The sequence below is a fragment of the Notamacropus eugenii genome, chromosome 3, assembly GCF_028372415.1.
Source record: "Notamacropus eugenii isolate mMacEug1 chromosome 3, mMacEug1.pri_v2, whole genome shotgun sequence".
Lineage (NCBI taxonomy): Eukaryota > Metazoa > Chordata > Mammalia > Diprotodontia > Macropodidae > Notamacropus > Notamacropus eugenii.
The window spans coordinates 260,126,853-260,145,581 of record NC_092874.1 but is presented as its reverse complement, the minus strand read 5'-3'; the positions used below and the strand labels follow the sequence as shown (position 1 = coordinate 260,145,581).

At 38.3% G+C, this 18,729-nt stretch overlaps 1 protein-coding gene across 1 annotated transcript in view; it reads right to left on the bottom strand.

Moving 5' to 3' along the window:
* The window catches only part of OTOGL (otogelin like), a 203,458-nt gene that overhangs the window by 157,595 nt on the left and 27,134 nt on the right, over positions 1-18,729 (bottom strand). The window contains exons 3-7 of the mRNA XM_072650594.1: positions 17,871-18,025; positions 13,105-13,226; positions 9,461-9,666; positions 3,087-3,217; positions 1,712-1,818 (exon numbers count right to left, since the gene is read on the bottom strand). Coding sequence (XP_072506695.1) covers positions 1,712-1,818; positions 3,087-3,217; positions 9,461-9,666; positions 13,105-13,226; positions 17,871-18,025 — 721 coding nt within the window. The remainder of the gene's footprint in view (positions 1-1,711; positions 1,819-3,086; positions 3,218-9,460; positions 9,667-13,104; positions 13,227-17,870; positions 18,026-18,729) is intronic.

Below are 18,729 nucleotides of genomic sequence, written 5' to 3'. Positions count from 1 at the left end.
ATTGATGAGATCCCAGGAACCCAGATCGCTATTATTATCCTGGAAATATTCATACTGATTTGCAACATCAGCTCATGATATTCTAAGTCATTAATCCACCATGACTTGCAGCTGACTTTGATCTGAGGGAGGGAAGGCTGTGCAAAGTTGCCAACCTCACCCTCTCCTCCTGAGTCATAAGTGTGCAGACCAGATATTTATCAAGATGACTGGAGATGGCCCAGGATGCAATGTGAGACCCTGGCCCTTTCAGGCTAAGGTCTTATCACATTCTCACTTTGAGCGAGCCACACCCATTCAATGAATAGGCTTCTTTAAGTTATTCAAGGGATGGCCTCTTTAATCAAAAAAGAAAAAAAAAGCACTTTTCATAAGTATTACATAACTACCTGTAAGGAATGAAACAAGAGGGTTTTTTTTATTATTTTAAAAAGAAGCTCTAGAAGAAAAAATTAGGAGAATATAAGAGCCTACTGTGTGAAGAACACTATGCTAGAGGCTAGGGAAGATACAAGTTTTAGATAAGACAGTCTTGGCCCTTGTATATATATATATGTATATGTATGTATACATAATTTACATATACATATATGTAAAATACTGTAGGTAAATAACAGATGATGAGTATTTTAGAGGGGTGCAAAGAGCCCAAAGTAGAAAAGTTCATTATCAGGTGAGAAGACTGGAGAAAGATTTATGCACTATGTGACAGTTGAGTTGACTTTCAGAGGAACTCAATGGACAGGGCAGTGGAGAAAATTCCAGGCACTAAGAATGATATGAGCAAATGCATGGAGATAGGAAAGGCAAAGCTCATATGTGGAGCACCATGAAGAAGCAAATTTGGCTGGAATATCAAGTACATGGAAGGGAGGAGAATGAGGTAAAGTCAGGAAGAAAAGACTGGTAAGATAGTCAAAGGCAAAGGTCTTAAGTTGTCAGGTAAGAATTTTGAACTTTAGTCAAGGCAATTTGTGGAGGACTGAGGGAGGGACATTGTAGAATTCTGAACAGTACTGTACACATACTATTTCATTTGATCCTCACAACAACTTGTGAGGTAGGTGCTATTATTATCTCCATTTTACAGATGAGGAAACTGAGACCGAGAGAGATGAGGTGACTTGTCCATAGTCTCACAGGTAGTGAATGTCTGAAACAGGGTTTGAAATTCAGGTATTCCTGACTCCAAGTTTAGAGTATCCACCATGCCACTCATCTGCAAAGTCCTCACTGCCCTTCTTTACCTGATGCAATCCTATTTTTTCTTAATTGCCTAACACCATCTCTTTCTTGAAACAAATTTTTTGTTCTATATTTTCTAAAGAATGTACAGTGCAATAATGCATACAATAGTTGTTGTTACTCAACTATAAGCCATACATTGGCAAGAGATGTGTTATCCAAACTTTGCCTCTCTCGAGTTCTGCTTGTTCCACATGTAGTAGACAACAAATGCTTATTTGATGAATAAATGAATGAACGAATAAATGAATGTACCAAGTTTACTTGGTTAAAAAAAGTAAACAAGATTGACAAGAGCCAGTGGATACTATCATATCTTTCCTCTCATAGCTTTCCTCCTTTTTCTTTTCTTGACAGAGGCTAGAAAATAGCTTGGATGTTGAAGAACATTTCTTCTTCACTAGTTGAAGAAAACTGAATTTTGATACCAATTTGATATCAATTTCTGAAATCCCACCACACTTACTTGCAAAGATCATTGATACAGCTTGCAATATAGGAATATGGATCAATATACTCATGACAGCTGAGGAAAGGAAACTGCAGCAGGATCTGACATTTGAAGAAGATCACCTGTCCAAAGGAAGAGCATGGTTAGTGAGAAGACAGTTCTATCTCATGTTTCCCTACCATCTTCCATATCATATATGTCTCCAAAGAGATTCCACTTAAGAAAATGTACCTTCTACTTTCTCCATTTTTTCCAGAAAAAAAAAAAAAGACAAGGCTTAGGATTTACAAGGTAAGTTTTTTCTCAGAAATAACCTACATCATTTATTTTTTAACTGGATTTGTGATTTCATCTACATAGAGAAATACAAGGGATAGAACTGCCTCCACTCATGTGAATTGGCCCCGCTCTGCAATTTATAGCCTTAGAAAGCTGCCTGAGACACTGAGGATTAAAATGATCTCTCCACAAGGTGGAGATCCCTTTGTCTCCAAGACTCAGTGTCTACTCCCTAAGTCTTATCTCTCTCACAATCTTACCAAAAACAAACAAACAAAAACAAACACTGATTTCTTAATGAACAGAGCTCTCACAAAATTCATTTCATTCAAACTTTTATAGATTTCAAGGATCTCTAATTCTATTGATGTGCATCTCCCCTCCAGTAAAACAGATCAGAGCCCCTCCCACATCCACTTCCATGCTTTAGTAGACATCTTCATGAGGCAGCTAGATTGCACAGGAGATAGAATGTTGGCTTGGAGTCAGGAACACCTGAGTCTGAATCCTACCTCAGCTGTGTGAGCCTCAATAAATCACTAAGCCTCGGTTTCTTCATGAATAAAATGGAGAGAATAACAGCACCTATCTCATAGGTCTGTTGGAAGGATCAAATGAGATGATACATGGAAAGCCCCATGAAAACCTTAAAACACTATAAACATGCTAGAAATTATTATCATGGGTTCAATCTAGTAAATGGCAGATCCAAAATTCTCATCTAGATTTTAGGAAGGAATGAACATTTAAGTGCTCACTAGGTACCAAGTACTGAACTTTTGATTCCAAGTCTCCACTAGACTGGTCTTCAGATCTTCCGCTAAACCCACACTTCAAAAGTTGTTTATTTGTTTGTTTCTTTTCCCCAGTTCAGTAGGACCTGCAAGATCTTATATTAACACTCAAGAAGTCAAAGTAGCCTTCAGATCACAATGAGAGACCCCTGTGGGCTAACACTCACCGGCAAAATTTGATATAAAGAGTGTAAGAATATCCAGTTCAAGAATTTGGGGGGAACTAAATATTTAAATGAAGTGTAACATTTTGTCTGCCTATATTTTGGTGACTACATAATACCATTGTCATAATTGATTTAAAAAAGGCAACTTACCTCAAAAGGATGGATTCCTATAGAGCATGGGCTTGGAAAATCTGAGGCAATAGCAATACAGTTGGCATCCTCTGCAGTTTGGACAGCCCAACTATTGGCAAACATGGCGACATCTTCTGTAACTTCATTTACTGCACAAAAACATTTGAGAGCACCATTTTCCACAAATACAGACTCTTTTCTCTCAAAATAAAAAAAAAAATGAAAACTTCCTGATTAAAAATAATTTTATATTCAATCAATCAAGAAGTATCTATTAAGTGCATACTATGTGCCAGATATTGTTCTAGATGGTGGAAATATAAATAAGAAGAAAGAAGCAATTTCTGTTCTCAAGAGCCTTAAATTTTCACACCATTAGGAGATGGGGATGGGACTTCATTGGATTAGGGAACTCCCCTCTGAGGAAACTCATTCCACCAAGGCAAAGAACTTCTCTACAATTGATAGTTATAGACTTGCCCAAACTTTACCCCACACCCATATCTTTTTCTGTCTCTCTATGTGTTTCTATGTGTCTCTGTCTTTGTCTCTCTGTCTGTCACACACACACACACACACACACACAGAGCTTACTAAAGAGGACTTCCTGATATACCTATTCCAACTAGTTGAAGATTAGAAACAGAGGGTACCAATCCCACACTGTGGTGCCAATCATAGTGGAAAGTCATAGCAAAATCTTAACTTGCTGCAGAGACAACTCAGGGAGCTCAGAAGGGGAACTTGAAGGAACACTGAATCCCTTAAACATATTTTTCTCCTACAGTTTCTGGAGCACTCCTTTCTCAGGTCTAGCCAGTGAAAAAATACAACTTCAAGTCAAGTCAACAAGCATTTATTAAGCACCTGTTATTATGTTCCAGGCACTGTGTTAAGCTCTGGAGATACAAAAAAGGCAAAAACACTCCCTGACCTAAAGGAGCTCACAGTTTACTGGAGGAGACAACATTCAAATAACTATGTATAAATAAGATATATAGGTGATAAATTGGAGATAATTTCAAAAGTCAAAGACACTGGAATGACCACGGGAACCATGGAAAGAACAGTGACTGGAGTCAGAAGACTTGGGTTTAAATTCCACCTTTGAGATTTATTAGCTGAGTGACCTGGAACTCACCTATAAATTGAAGAGGTTGAACAGAATGACCTCTGAGGGCCCTTCTAGCTCTAAGTCTATGTGTCCAGACCTCTTAAAATGCATAGTTCTAGGTTTTTGTAGAGACAATGCTTCTGCCATGCGGTACAGCAGATAGAACGTGGGACCTAGAGCCAGGAAGCCCTGAGTCCTAATCTGACATCGGACACATCCGAGGTGCGTGACCCTGGGGAAGTCACTTAACTTCAGGGTCCTCATCTGTAAGATGGGGATAATAACAGCACCTACATCCCAGGGTAGTTGTGAGGATCACATGAGATGATATTAGTAAAGTACTTAGCACACTGCCTGGCACATAGTAGGAGCTCAGTAAATGCTTGTTCCCTTCCCCTTTTAAGTTGTATTAATTCTGTGAAGGATGAGGACTCATCCTGTCCTTTCACCGGCATAGGGAATTCTCCCTAACAAGGGTGGTTGGCAGACCGAGAAGATAAATGGCTTGCCTAGGTTACTCTGCAGACGTGTGTTACAAGCAGAACCTGAACCCGGCTCTTCCTATTTCTAAGGTCAGATCTCTGTCCACTCTGTCATCCTGCCTCTCATAATTCTATAATTCTAACTTAATCTAACTACATATCACATTCTATTTTTTAAAAAAACCCAACACCTGATACTGCAAAAAAAAAAAAAAATAGTTTCAATGTCCTTACTGTAAAATCAAAAAGATTTCTTTCCTAGTACCGCCTGTATCCTAAGTCTGGATCCTAAACCACAAAAGTTCAGTACAGCCAAGGAATGCTGAAGTCCAGATACCAGAGTTCTAACTCCAGGATACAAATGACATATTTTTTACTAATTCTCACTGTAATTAAATAAAGGATCCAAAAAGCTGTTGTTTTGTTTTGTTTTTTTTTTAACGAACTACTCATCTTGAACTTTATAAATATTAGCTTGGCTGCTTGGAAATCCAAAATGTAAATGTCGGCTGTGGGACACAGATCACAGACTGGAGAATTTTAGAGCCAAAAGGCCTTGGGGATCATTTTGAACACAGCCCTCAGTCTCGGAAGGCATGAATTATGGAGAGGGTACATTCAATTTCCACTTGGCAAAAAACGTAAATCTTCTTGGACACACACAGTGAAAAGTCTAGTTTCTTTGTGATGCAGCTCCTGAAGCATAAGATACACACAAGCAAAGAAATACAATTTTTTAAATCACAGATGAGAAACTACATTCCCAAATGCATTTAATCAAAATGCTTAGTGCCCCCCTAAAAATTACTTATATTAGAAAAACATCGAGTGAGTTTAGAAAAAATACCAATCTTCTCATAACAAAAAGGAATAAACCTAATACCTAGACGTTTCCTTGCATAAGACCTATTCATATGTTGAGGGAGGGAAGGCTTTAAGAGAGACCTTATCTAGGTGTAACTTATGAGATTGCGACAAGTTACCATGCCAATCATTTTCATTTCCTTAGTTTCAGAGACAATCAGATATAAAATTATCTTCAGTGTCCTCCTACTTTCCTTTATAAGCTCCACCCCATCAGGACTTGCTTGTACCACCATCCTAATTCTTCCCTCCACCAGTGGTAGGTAGTTCCTACCCTGGTTCCCATGCCCAGTTCTCTGTACAAGCTCTAGGTACTTTTTTAAGCCAACAGTGGCCTTCTCCTTTGATCCTTTGGGAAATGAATAGATGAATGGATTTGTATTCCTGGACCACAGTTCACAATATAGGAACCACAAGGTCCTCGTCAGAGATGAAGTATACCTAATAAGATGAGAATATATCTACTTGTAATACAAATTAATCAAAATGGCTTTAAGCTGAAAAGGAAAGCAGAGGGAGAAAATAGTCTATGTATTTAACAGAGATTATTGCTTTTAGGTATCCACTCGTTACTCTTTCATCCATTAACATAACACCGAGGCTACCAACAATGTACGAAGAGGGGGGCAAAAGCATTTACATGGCACCTACTATGTGCCAGGTACTGTAGCACTTTATAAATATTTCATTTGGTTCTCAAAACACTCCCGAGAGGGAGCTGCTATTAGATTATTTCCATTTATCAACTGAGAAAACTGAAGTAACCAAAGCTTAAATGACTTCCCGAGGGTCACACAGCTAGTAAGTGTCTGAGACCACATTTGAACTAAGGTCTTCCTGGCTCCAGGCTCAGAGATCTAACCAGTGCACTACCTAACTGAATAACTGTAGAGATCCAGAAAATTCGCAGGAGGCAAAATACAAGAAAGGATCTAGCAATCAAACACATGGCTTCAGATGGCTATTTACAAATGCTTACATAGATAACAAGCAACATGAAGTAGGTACCATAACATTGGGAGGTAAGTTTGACTTTACAGGTATCACTGAGATTTAGTGGGATAAGACCCATGACTCCACATCTTCCAATCTTGTTCAAAAGGAAAAAGACAGAAAAGAGGGGGGGAAAGGGTTTGGAAAGGGAGGGTAAGAATGGAATTTTTTACTAAGAAGGTATCATCATATGTGGAAATCTAGGAACCAAAATACAGTAGAGAACATTCAGTGATCAACAAATGAAAGCTGTATTGTCATAAGTGCATACTTATGGGAGGAAAGCAGAAATAGATTAGAATTCAAGAAAAAATTACAAGCTTGTCACAGAGATATGATGGGAGGTTTCAATTATGTAGGCATGTGCTCAAACTCAATCAAAACAAAAGAAGTTTGGCATTAAATGTCCTTCAAAACCCACCTGCCCCCCACTTCTAGGCTTAATTCACATTGCTCTATGCATTCAGCATTCTAACCAAATTCACCTACATGTTGTGCCCCAAAATGGGCACTGAATCTCCTGCTCTACCCCATGAGTGAATTATACTGCCTCCTCACATCCACCTGTTAGAATTCTTACTCTTCTTAAAGGCTTTAATTAGCTCAGGTGCTGCTTATTTTTACAGAACCCTTCCTAATCCCCTTAGTTTGTTGTTGTTTTCTCTCTTTGCAAATTACTTCATATTTCCATGTTGGTGTACATGTTGGAATATAAGCTCTTTGAAGATAGGGAATATCTTATTTTTCTTATGATACCCTTAGCACCCTCTTTTGTACCTTGTAGCCCAGCTGAAAAATGTTTATTGGATTGAGCTGAGTAGCTGGAAGGGCTGGTGAGCAAAGAGCTGGTGAAAGGGAGGGGATACAACCCATCTTAAAATCTATGTTAAAAGAAGAGAGGAAAGCCTAACAAAGTATGTACAGCATGTGCCCTAGGATTGGGCAAGCAGATTTCAAGTACTCAAAGTGAGATTCCCTAACACTAAGATTTTAAGACTAGGTTTCCCCATCTCAGCCAGGCTGAATATTTAAGGGCCACTAAAACTTTGACCTATTCTAATTCTGACCCAGACCTGTTCTCACCTCCTTAAGCAACCTGGTGCCCCTGCTCAAAACTCACGATATTGGTGTCATGCATGGCGTGGACACCTGATTGGCTTTAGCCTTTTACCTCTCAGAACTCCTTAACTCAGCAACCCAACATCTTTAGCCTCCTAGGTAGCAGGGATTATAAGCATTCCTACCATGCTTGGCCCATGCACTGAGATTCCACAGGCAAAAACAACCTCATTGCTCCTGTTTTGATGAGTTTTATGACTTTTGGCATACCTCTGATTTGGACTTGAACTTGCTCTACCTGAGAGATTCCTCAGAAGAAATCCTGTAGGACGCTGAATAGGGCACAAACCTTTCTTTTGCCTCTACAAAATTTAGCTGTGACCAACATCATCAGGATCTTCACTTCTAGGGACTTAATAAATCAACCTTACTATGTTAAAGATATGTAAATGTTTTCCATTTAAGGTGGGATATTTGCATTTTGACAGGATTCTTTCAGCAATAATAACTTTTAAACCTAAAGAATTAAGTATAATTTTGAGAATGTTGGGCATATATAACTAGATACTCATAAGCCTTTCAGTTACTTCTGTTGACCTGCCTTGGACCAGCCCTGATCTCCTTATAAAAGGGATAAACAAATACCTCTCATCTTCATCTACACACTTATTTGTGTGGACATACAACTGTCTAGTTCCCAGAAATTCTTTCATTCTTTGACCACTGTATGTTGGTGTCTGTTCTAAAAACAGAACCTGTTTTTAAGAGATCATCTAGGTAATTGTCATTCAAACATTCAGTGGTCCACCTGGGTAAAATGTTCTGATTTCAGGTTCATTTTACCCCATTTCCCAATCTACAAGCTATTGTGAAGTATAAAATTTAAATTGTTCATTTTTCAGTTCATCATATTAAAATGAAAAGGAAGACTTTTGGAAATAATCACTTCCAGTACATTGGGAATTAATGTGATCTGCTGGATCACACAGTATCTCACAATAAAGTGAATGGATAAACAAATAGATAATCAATGTCTGGAAATAAAGCCCTTCCAAACTATTGTGCCATTTTCTTTGTATTTCTCTGTATATCACCCTACGTTTCCAAAAGACTATCAATTTGCAATCATTTAAGATAGCCTTACTAGAACTGGCTGCAAAATCTCTCCTCCAAATAGGAAGATATGCCCCAAATGTGTTCCAAATTTATATTTGTATTTAGTCAGATGTAAAGTATTTACTGTTTTTCAAGTCTTACACAAATGAAAATACTACCCTATTTGAGCATCACTTAAAAAAATAATAGTGATTGCCTGCTGATATTTCTAATAATCTGAGATCAACAGCTTGGACAGGGAAAAGAAGACATTCTGACACACGACCACCACCACCACTATCAACAACAACAAGCATTTATTAAGCACTTACTGGGTGCCAAGGTTAAGAGAACAACCATCCTCTCTGTCTCCCAGACTCACAACCCTGATCTTCCTGAAGTTCAGATCTGATCATGCCAACCCCTTCCCCCACCATTCAATAAACTTCAATGGCTACCTATGAATTCCAGGATCAAATAAGAAATTGTTTGCTTAGCTTTTAAAGCCCTTCATAACTGGACCCCTTCATACTTTTCTCCTGTCTTCTGACACTTTATTCCCCTCTATACACTCTGTGATCCAGTAATCCAGAACTTCTTCCTCTTAACAGACAACACTCAATCTCTCAACTCTTCTTTTCTCTCTTATGGCTGTCCACCATGACTGTAATGCTCTCCTACTTACCTTCACCTCCTGACTTCACTGGTTTTCTTCAAGATTCAGCACAAATTCCACCTACTTTAAGTCCCCAGTGTATTTTGGTTGCTCTAGGCATTTTACTTACCATGCTGTATTTGTAAGTCATCAGACCGAATACCATTGTAATTCCCACACAGACCACTGGATTTTCCTTTGTGGTCCTCAGACAACTTGACATAAATGCCAGAAATGCCATCCCAAGCTAATGAAAAGCCAAAGTTTGTTTTCACCAGAATGTAGTCCGCAAGCTTCTCAATGTAAACGTGCCCAATTGCATGTGGCAATGTCAATCTGGAAAAATAGAACAAAAGAATTCCTAGGGTTCTGATGTGAAGTCAGTGATAATGACCTTGGAGGGAAAGTCTTCTAAGTTTATTTGGTTCTTCAAATGAGAGAGAAATTTTCCATATCAATACTAATAGACCTATTTACCAAGCACCTATTCTGTGGGCAGTCAATAATTTAGTTCAATTTAATTCAACCATGAATCAATCTACCAACATGCATACATGATGTACTAAAGGGCAAACTATGTGCAAGACAATGTACTAGGCTCTAGAGATACAAAGATGAAATCATATACAGTCGTCTTCAAGGAGGTGAGGATTGACATATCTAAACAAATAGCTAAAATACAAAGCAGAATGTGATTAATTCATTTCATTTCAGGCCAATTCAACCAATAGAACCTGTATTCATCAAGCATCTACCATGTGCAAGGCACAAAGTGATGTAAATAACAACAATAATAATAGCTCTTGTCGCTTTAGGGAAAAAAGGATAAAAGGGATACAGGAAGAAGCAGGAAAATCAAGATACCAAGCAAAAAAAGAGAGTTGATCCTTGAAGGAAGGGAAAGATTTCAAAAAGCAGGAATGGATGAAAATGAGGAATGAGTCTATTCTGGCTTGGGGTAGAGCAATGGGCAAAGCCACAGAAATTAGAAGTGACGAGTAGAATAACTGACATCCTACTGAAAATTACACACACTAAGCAGAGAATGTGCTAATGATGGAGGAGATTTAGTGTGGTAAGTGTCACCATAGGCTCCCTGGTACTCAAGTGGTATATAATTAAACCATGTTTGTGGGCCATAAAGCAGAACTAAGAAAGCAACTGGGTATAGCCATGGAATTCGCTAATACCTAACACTAATGGCCAAATTCTGGTTGGTGGGATGAGGTCATGTCAACTAGTAGGAAGGAATGGGGAGAAAGAACCTAGAACCCCAATTCTATGCAGGTTACTGCCACAAAGGATAGTTTGTTTTCATTTGGGGTATAAGGAAGACAGGAGGAGTTACACTCATCCATGATATTAATAGGTTCACTTGCATCCTTTAAAAAAAACCATCAGCAATACTTAGCTTTAATGAGGCACATCATCAGACCTGGTCCAGGACACATAGGTTTGAATCCCACCTCAGACACTTACCTTGAGCAAGTACTTTATCCTCTCTAGGCCTCCCTTTCCTTGCCCATAAGATGAGGGGGCTGAATCCCACAATCTCCATGAACCCTGATGGTGTTAAATCCATAATTCTATTGTAACACTAGCTTTCACAGCCTCACCCATAGAGGCTAGAGATAGTTGCCATATCACTGAGAGGCAATGGAATCTTGGACAATGAGCCTGTGAGGAGACTGAGAGTTTTAACTGACATTCTAAAAGATGATCTGTCATGGCTTTAAAAAGATTAAATGACACACAGAGAGAAAGATGAAGTGAAATTTCCTAAGAGAACTGTTTAAAATCTTTATCTTGTGAAGAAGTATTTATAAAAAGAATTCTTAAAAGATGTTGGCCGCCAGCCTGAGAAAGCTGAAGAGCAGGACTCCATTTCCAGGTATAAAGAGAAGCCAGCAGTTGTAATGATTTTTAAGGGTGACTTAGCTTTGATATTTCCCATAGCTCACAGATTGAAAACAATTATTTATGTCTTTGTTTTATTGTCTATTGTACTATCAATATACAGTAGCCGTGATATTTAATTAAATTGATATTTGCTGATATGATTTAAACAAACATAGGAAATTAAGAGATTTCATAATAGAAAAATGTGCAAAGAGTTTTGGGGAAAATGGTATTTCCAATATATTTTTGAAAATTTGGTACACTGAGGTAGGGCCTCGGAGTTCATTAATTATTAAGAGAAATGCCTACTATTACAAATTATAATAATTTTCATAAATATTATCCTTTATTACCTTTAACCCAGTATAAGAATGAATAAGGTTAATAAAGTAAGAATAAGGAAAGGGAAAGGTGATCCCTCCACTTAGCCTAGGTCAAAGTTGGGGAACCTGCAATCTCGAGGCCACATGGTCCTCAAGGGCATCCCTTTGACTGAATCCAAGCTTCACAGAACAAATCACCTTAAGAAAAAGATTTGTTCTGTAAAATTTGGACTCAGTCAAAAAGTTGCACCCAAGGACCTAGAAAGCCACATATGAACTCAAGGCAGCAGGTTCCCCATTCCTGCGCTAGATCACTCCTATGATCCTGGCACACTATGATACTTTTTTTTTTTTTTTTTACTGGAACTATGACTTCATTACCGTAAGAAACTGCCTTTTTCACTGTGGCCCAGTATTTGATCTGCAATTTATAGTCCCAGGTCTAGGGATTTGCCTGGGGCAACATGCTCAGTTTCATAAGGTAGTATATGACAGAGGCTGGACTTTAACCCAAGTCTTCCCAGTTCTGACATTCTGCCTCTTAATTCTATGATATGATTTTATTAGTAATAGTAACCACTGAGGAAAGATCAACCTTTATTACCCAAAGTAAACTGCGTCTTACAAAGAAAAAGACATGTGGGGATAATGGCAGCTAGGTTTAGGCAGTGTGGATCAGTGATAAGGAATCACAGAACACTTGAGTACTTGCTCCAAATCCATCAGACATGGCATTTCCCCTCATACTCATGCACAAAGAAGAGGCCTAGGGAATTTGGGAAAGATACGCACTCTTAGGGTCACAGTCTGACACCCAGCACTCCTTGGAGAGAGAACTTTTTCCCTCCCATGTATTAATACTGCCTTACACCTAGAGAATCTTAAGACAGGCTTGTTGGACTGAATAACATTAACTATTTCACAGAAAAGCAGGTGCTGAGTATGGATCTTTTGTAATTCATTTGCTGAGTCCCCTGCGTCATCTAGTCTAAATATTCTAACAAGTTAACGCTAGTATTTGAATTATAGAATATTTTTCTGAACTGTACTGAATCTTGGAGACCATCTAAGTCACATTCCTCATCCCACGATATGGAAAACAATACCCATGGAGGTAAAGCATACTTGAGGGGAGCTTTTTTTAAACCTTTTTAAAAAAAGATCTTTTGCTAAGATGATAATAATAATAGAAATAATTGTATTATACATGTCTCTAGCTGTACCACTTGTACCAAGGACAAGAGACAGAGAGACAGAGAGAGACAGAGAGAGAGAGAAAGGCAGTATGCTGTAGTGAATGACTGAAAAGCATTGATTATTTGACCTTTGTAGATGCTGAGGATACAGATACAAAAGTGAGATGATCCCTGAGTTAAAAGATTTTACATCCTAATGACCTCTTTGAAGTTACTCTTAAGTTTCTCACTAGGTAAATTCTTAGGTTTATTTTAGAAGATGAAATGCTACCTTCTTATTCCCAAAAACTCATTTCCACTCTGAGCTGCTTTGAAATTACATTGCAAATTTCATTTGAGAGACTATCAGATCATACCTGATTCCATCCTTCTTTACTTCATGACCAGAAATGAGAATTTCTTCTTGGCTTGAAAAGAACAAGCTGACTGACCGATGGCAATAGTACACAGAACCAGGGCACTTAGGACTATTATGAACCTGGAGGGGTGAAAAATAAACACGGTTGATAGGAGCCAATGAAAAAAAAACAAGTTTACCAGTGTTGCATTTCCACAGTCCCATTACTTCCTGGCACTTTATGAATGATATACAACTCCACTTAGGGATCACTTACTTTACCAATGGAAAGTTTAGAACAGAAGAGAAAATGCTGTCTCTAACTGAAATGTCAGGGAGAATTTAGGGAGATGTTATCTCGAGCTTAGAAATCAGTAAAGAGAATTGATCTGCTACAAATATATACACACATATATACATATAGATAGATATAGATAGGTGACTCAAGACTCACGTGGTTGATTTCAGCATTGTTTGGTCTTACATTTATATGACATCTTTCTTTTCTCAAAACCTGAAACTGCCCATGTAGGATTTTAGACTTCAAAAGTCCCGTTTCACATATTGGAAAGAAGTAGTTCTACTGAACTCTGAACAATATGTTTGTAACTTGATGTCACCTGTTAGAGGATCATAAAATATGCTTCAAATGGAGCACAGCCAAGGATATTTGGAAATCTGCATGGCATAGTGCATTAAGGGTAGAAGCTGGAGCAGGAAGAACTGGGTTCAAATTCTGCCTTTGACTTCTATTTGGTGTGTGATTCTGGGCATGTCATTTGACCCTTTAGTGACTCAGACAGCTCTCTGAGTTTGAGACTAGAAGTTCTATGGTGGGGACTGATGTTTCCCTAGTATTGGTCATTTTGATGTCCCCCAAATACACTGGGTGTTCCCAAAAGTCCTAGTTAAGCTTTAAGTTTTAATAGCTTGAAATTTCATTAAGACTTGTGCGATACCCTGCATATGAGTATACACACACACACACACACACACACACACATGCAAGCATGGAAATATTAGGAGGGGACAGGGAGGGCAGGAAGAGAGTAGCAGTATGAAAAAAATAAATGGAAATCCAGATGTTGCCAACCCACAATGGTGTAGCAAATGGAGTTTCCATACTGAGAGTACACTACTTTAATGAAATCATAGATCCAGACTGAAAACAAAAAAGGTATAGAAGGTGGCCTATGCAGCTTCACTAAAGAAAAAGCAGGTCCATTTGTGAATCTGAAAGAGATTCCATGAACAAAACCATTCCTGATGAAAACAACATCATTTAAAAGTAGAAACAGAGGTAGGGTTTGTATCTTAATGTTAATACTAAACATAATGCTTTCTTGAGCCTAACATTCACAAAACATTTATAAATCACCTATTGTACATAGATAGAGCACTAGCCCTGGAGTCAGGAGGACCTGAGTTCAAATCCAGCCTCAGACACTCATTAGATGTGTAATCCTGGTTAAATCACTTAATCCTCTTTGCCTCAGTTTTCTCATCTGTAAAAAGGAACTGGAGAAAGAAATGGCAAACCACATCAGTATCTTTGCCAAGAAAATCCCAAATGGGGTCACAAATATGTGACTGAAACAACTCAATGACAACAACAATTATATAACTACAAGGTTAGGTAAAAGAGAGACATAAAATTTTACTAAACCATGATTTTTTTCCTGGCATGGAACTTAGAGTCGTAGATGGGGATAAGACCCAATATAAGTAGCTATACATAATACAAACTAATTTATGAATAAATTCATTATACAGGTGCATAATGAAGTGCTGTTTGAGATATGAAAAAAGAAAGATGGTTGCCAACAGAGGTGATTAGGGATACCTTTGAGGAGAAGGTGTCATTTGGCTCTTAGTGGATAGTGAGAATTCATTCTTGTTACATGGCCAGATCTACTTCTAAGAAAGATTATTTCTGCATTAAATATGCCAGGTATATTCTAAATTGAAGAAAGGGAAAGAGTGAAGAAAAAGAAACTTTATTAGATGGCTACTAAAAAATAATCTAGAGAAGCAGTAACAAGAGATTGTACTGGGGTAATGGCAATGAGAAGAGGAAGAAGGGAAGGAACGTAAAAAATAGCCTGAAGATAGAAAAGACAGGACTCTGGCCAGTGATTGAATATAGATGTAAGAAAGAGAAAAGTCCAAGATAAAGCCAAGGATTGGCATTACCCATCCCACACCTTTCTATTCATGAATCTTTCTATTTTGAGTTATGATTATTTGTGTGTTTGTCTTTTCCCTGTTACCAAATGGGATCTCCATGAGGGCAATGGGAATATCTGATTTATCTGTGTTTGTCCCCAAAAAATCCAGCAGAGTTATCTGCATTTATTTGGTGATTAATAAGTAGTAACTGAATTTGAGTGTGAAGAATTGATCGTTCAAGCAATAAGCATTTGTTACCTACAGACTTTGTGCTGGGCAAATTATCTAGCTTTGAGCCCTGATATATCATATGATCCTGGATTTAGATGTAAAAGAGATGTAAGATCATAGATTTAAAGCTGAAAAGGACCTTAGAGACCACTGTCCAAATGACTCCCAAACCAGGACTCACTGCACTCAGCCAAGCAAGACAGGTAAAAAAACAAAGTACAAGCAGGAAGGGCTGGTGGCACTAAGCCCTGGGAATCTGGGACATCATGAGAAAGGGCAGGCCAGCGGAAAAAGAGAATCTGAGGTGAGGTCTGTAGAAGACATCCTGGAATGTAGAATAAGAACACTAGACACAAAGTCTTCCTACCTCCTACTTTTTCCTGGAGCCAGTCGTGTCTGTGTCACAGATGCAGACAGATTTGTGATCCTGTTGAGTCATTTCACTCCATTTAGTAATTTTCAACATGACCCATTTCCTCTCTGGGATTCAAGCATTTAATGACCTTTCTTTTTGTTGCTGTGTTGTTTTAAAGAGCCTCTCTGACTTCTTTCAGTATTGGGGCTCCTTTCCTTTTATCAGCACTTATTTCCATTCCTTTGTCATTGGGCCACCTGTTTTGTCTCCCTTTTCTGCCATCATTCCTTTGTTTCTGCTATCAAAACTATGCCATCTGCATATATTAATCTCTTATTGCATGTGGGAGGAAGAGATAGCTCAAGCCATTTCAAACAAAGACGTGAGACAGAAAAAAGTTTCAGCACATCAAGACAGTGGGAAACTCCAGCTCTTAAATCCTACATGGCTTCAAAATTCTTCTTCGCGGTGTGCAAGTAATCTCCATGTACATCTGTACTGAATGAAATACACTCTACTTCTATCAATATGAGCTTTCTATCTAAAGAGTGGTAGTGTGGAATGATGAATAGAAAGCCAACGTTGGAGCCAGGAAGACTCAAATTATTCAATTAATATTAATATACATTATTACATAATAGTTACATAATGTTAATACACAACATAACATACATGCAAACCATGGGACCATGGACAAGTCATTTAACTCCCAAACACATGTACACACACACAAAACTGAAATTCTGAAACTCAAGGAAGAGATAAACAAAACTAAATATTAAAAAATATTTATTTGATAAACAAATATGGGCTGGTTTTTCAAAAATAATGAATAAAACAGACAAACCATTAACTAATTTGATTTTTCTAAAAGAGGAAAACGCAAATTACTTGACCTCTCAGCTCCAGTCAACTCTAGGGGAATCACCAATCTGCATCAATGGAAGGAGTTTCCACACTGAGAGTTCTCCACCTGAAGGAAATGACTGTTCCAAATCCCCACTCCCCAATACACACACACCCAAAATATGTAGAAGGAATAAGTATCACTGAGGAAGAAAAGAAAATGTGAAGAGGAAGAAACAGTGAGGTATCCATTCACCCTACTCTCTCCAAACCTAAAAAAAATAATAATAATGATATATCTTTGTTAGGGGTGTAAGCTCAGTTTCATGAGGACAGTCTTGGGCAGGTAAAAGTGAGGACCTCTAAATCTTAGAGTTCTCTTGAGGCCCCCCAGGGAACAGCTGGGGATTGAGGCGAGAAACACAGGCTATCTTGTGTATTTCCATCTCTTCTCAGTGGGAAACTTGGTGGGGAGAGCATCCTACCCTTGAGATTGGCCTGTGGTCTGAGCACACCTGTTGTTGACTAGCTAGGGGCTGAGAGCAGGTACGGTATTCACGGTATTCACGTGCAAACTATGCGGCTGGGAGAGCTTAAGTAGGGACAGGAAAGCCTGAAGGCGTTCCTTGCACTGAGGGGCCCTTAGAGGGAAGAGGGTCCCTCCCCTCTTCTTCTCCCATCCTCTTGCTGTGTGATCCTTGCCCCTTGGGAAGAGGAGGATTCCTCTCTCCTGAGGAAGAGTTCACCCTGCACATGTAACTAAGACCCTGAATAAATCCTAACCCTTGTTCGACTCTGGAAAGTCTCTTCTCTCAACACGTAAATCCAGCTGACCACCAAAGACCTGGAAGACAGGTAAGAAGGCTCAGGTAGTCCATCGGCCTCTAGGCCAAACATATCTTAAGGATAAAGACATGTCACCTAACAAATACTGATTTTTCAAGTATCATCGAGAGCAGAGTATGTTTGGGTGACCTGATAAGTATATTCCCACCCAAGTGTTTTCTTTCTATCATCCTTTATCCTATTCTCAGGCTGGACTAAAAGGTTGACTCAATCCATTCAGTATCCCTCTACTTCTACCATTTTGCAGCTGTTCAGGATGCTATCATCACCATCCCATATTTTCCATCATGAATTAAAATCTTTTTAAGCACAGTTGCTTCCATTTCTGGTCTACCTACCCAAACAGTGTACTGGGGTTCTGGAGCACCACAGTCCTTTGCCAAAATGTAAGAACAGTTTCCTGGGAAGTAATAGTAGATGCCATCAAATGTTTCAAAATGGTATTGTCCCCAGGTTTTGCAGATTCCATCTCTCTCCTTACCCGTGTTAGGTACTGAAGGAAACAAAGAAAAATAAAGTCATCAGGATCCAGAAAATGGTCATATTTTTTGCATTGCTTCAGAAGAATAACCCATTCAGTTTCCCATTTGAAAAAGTGCATACTTAATTCTGATCAGTGGGTTATCATAATCAATATTGCAACATCTATTGTGAGATCTCCAGACCGGGATTGAAGCTAACTTCAGATACTTATCAGCCATGTTGACCTTGAAAAAGTCAGTTAGCCTCTATTTGCTTCAGTTTCCACATTTGCAAAAAATGGGGAAAATAATAATAAAACTTACCTCCCATGATTATTGTGAGGATGAAATAAAAAAATAAATTTTTTCTATAAAATGCTTTATAAATGTGAAAATATGTAAATGCTATATAAACACATAAAAGTATTACGTGTGTGTTTACATATATATGTTATATATGAGTACTCATATATTATACCCATATATGCATAAACATGTACACATACACACATATATATGAACTATACACATATATAGACATATTTATGTATACCTATACATGTGCATATTTATATATAAATATATATATACACATATATATGTATATGAAAAGCTATTTGGTAGGATTTCCATGATGTTGAGGAGTGGAAAGGTGGCTTCAATGGGGAATGGCTGAACAATAAGTGATACATTCGCATAATGAAATACTTGTATCACTAAGAAGGATGAAGCTGAA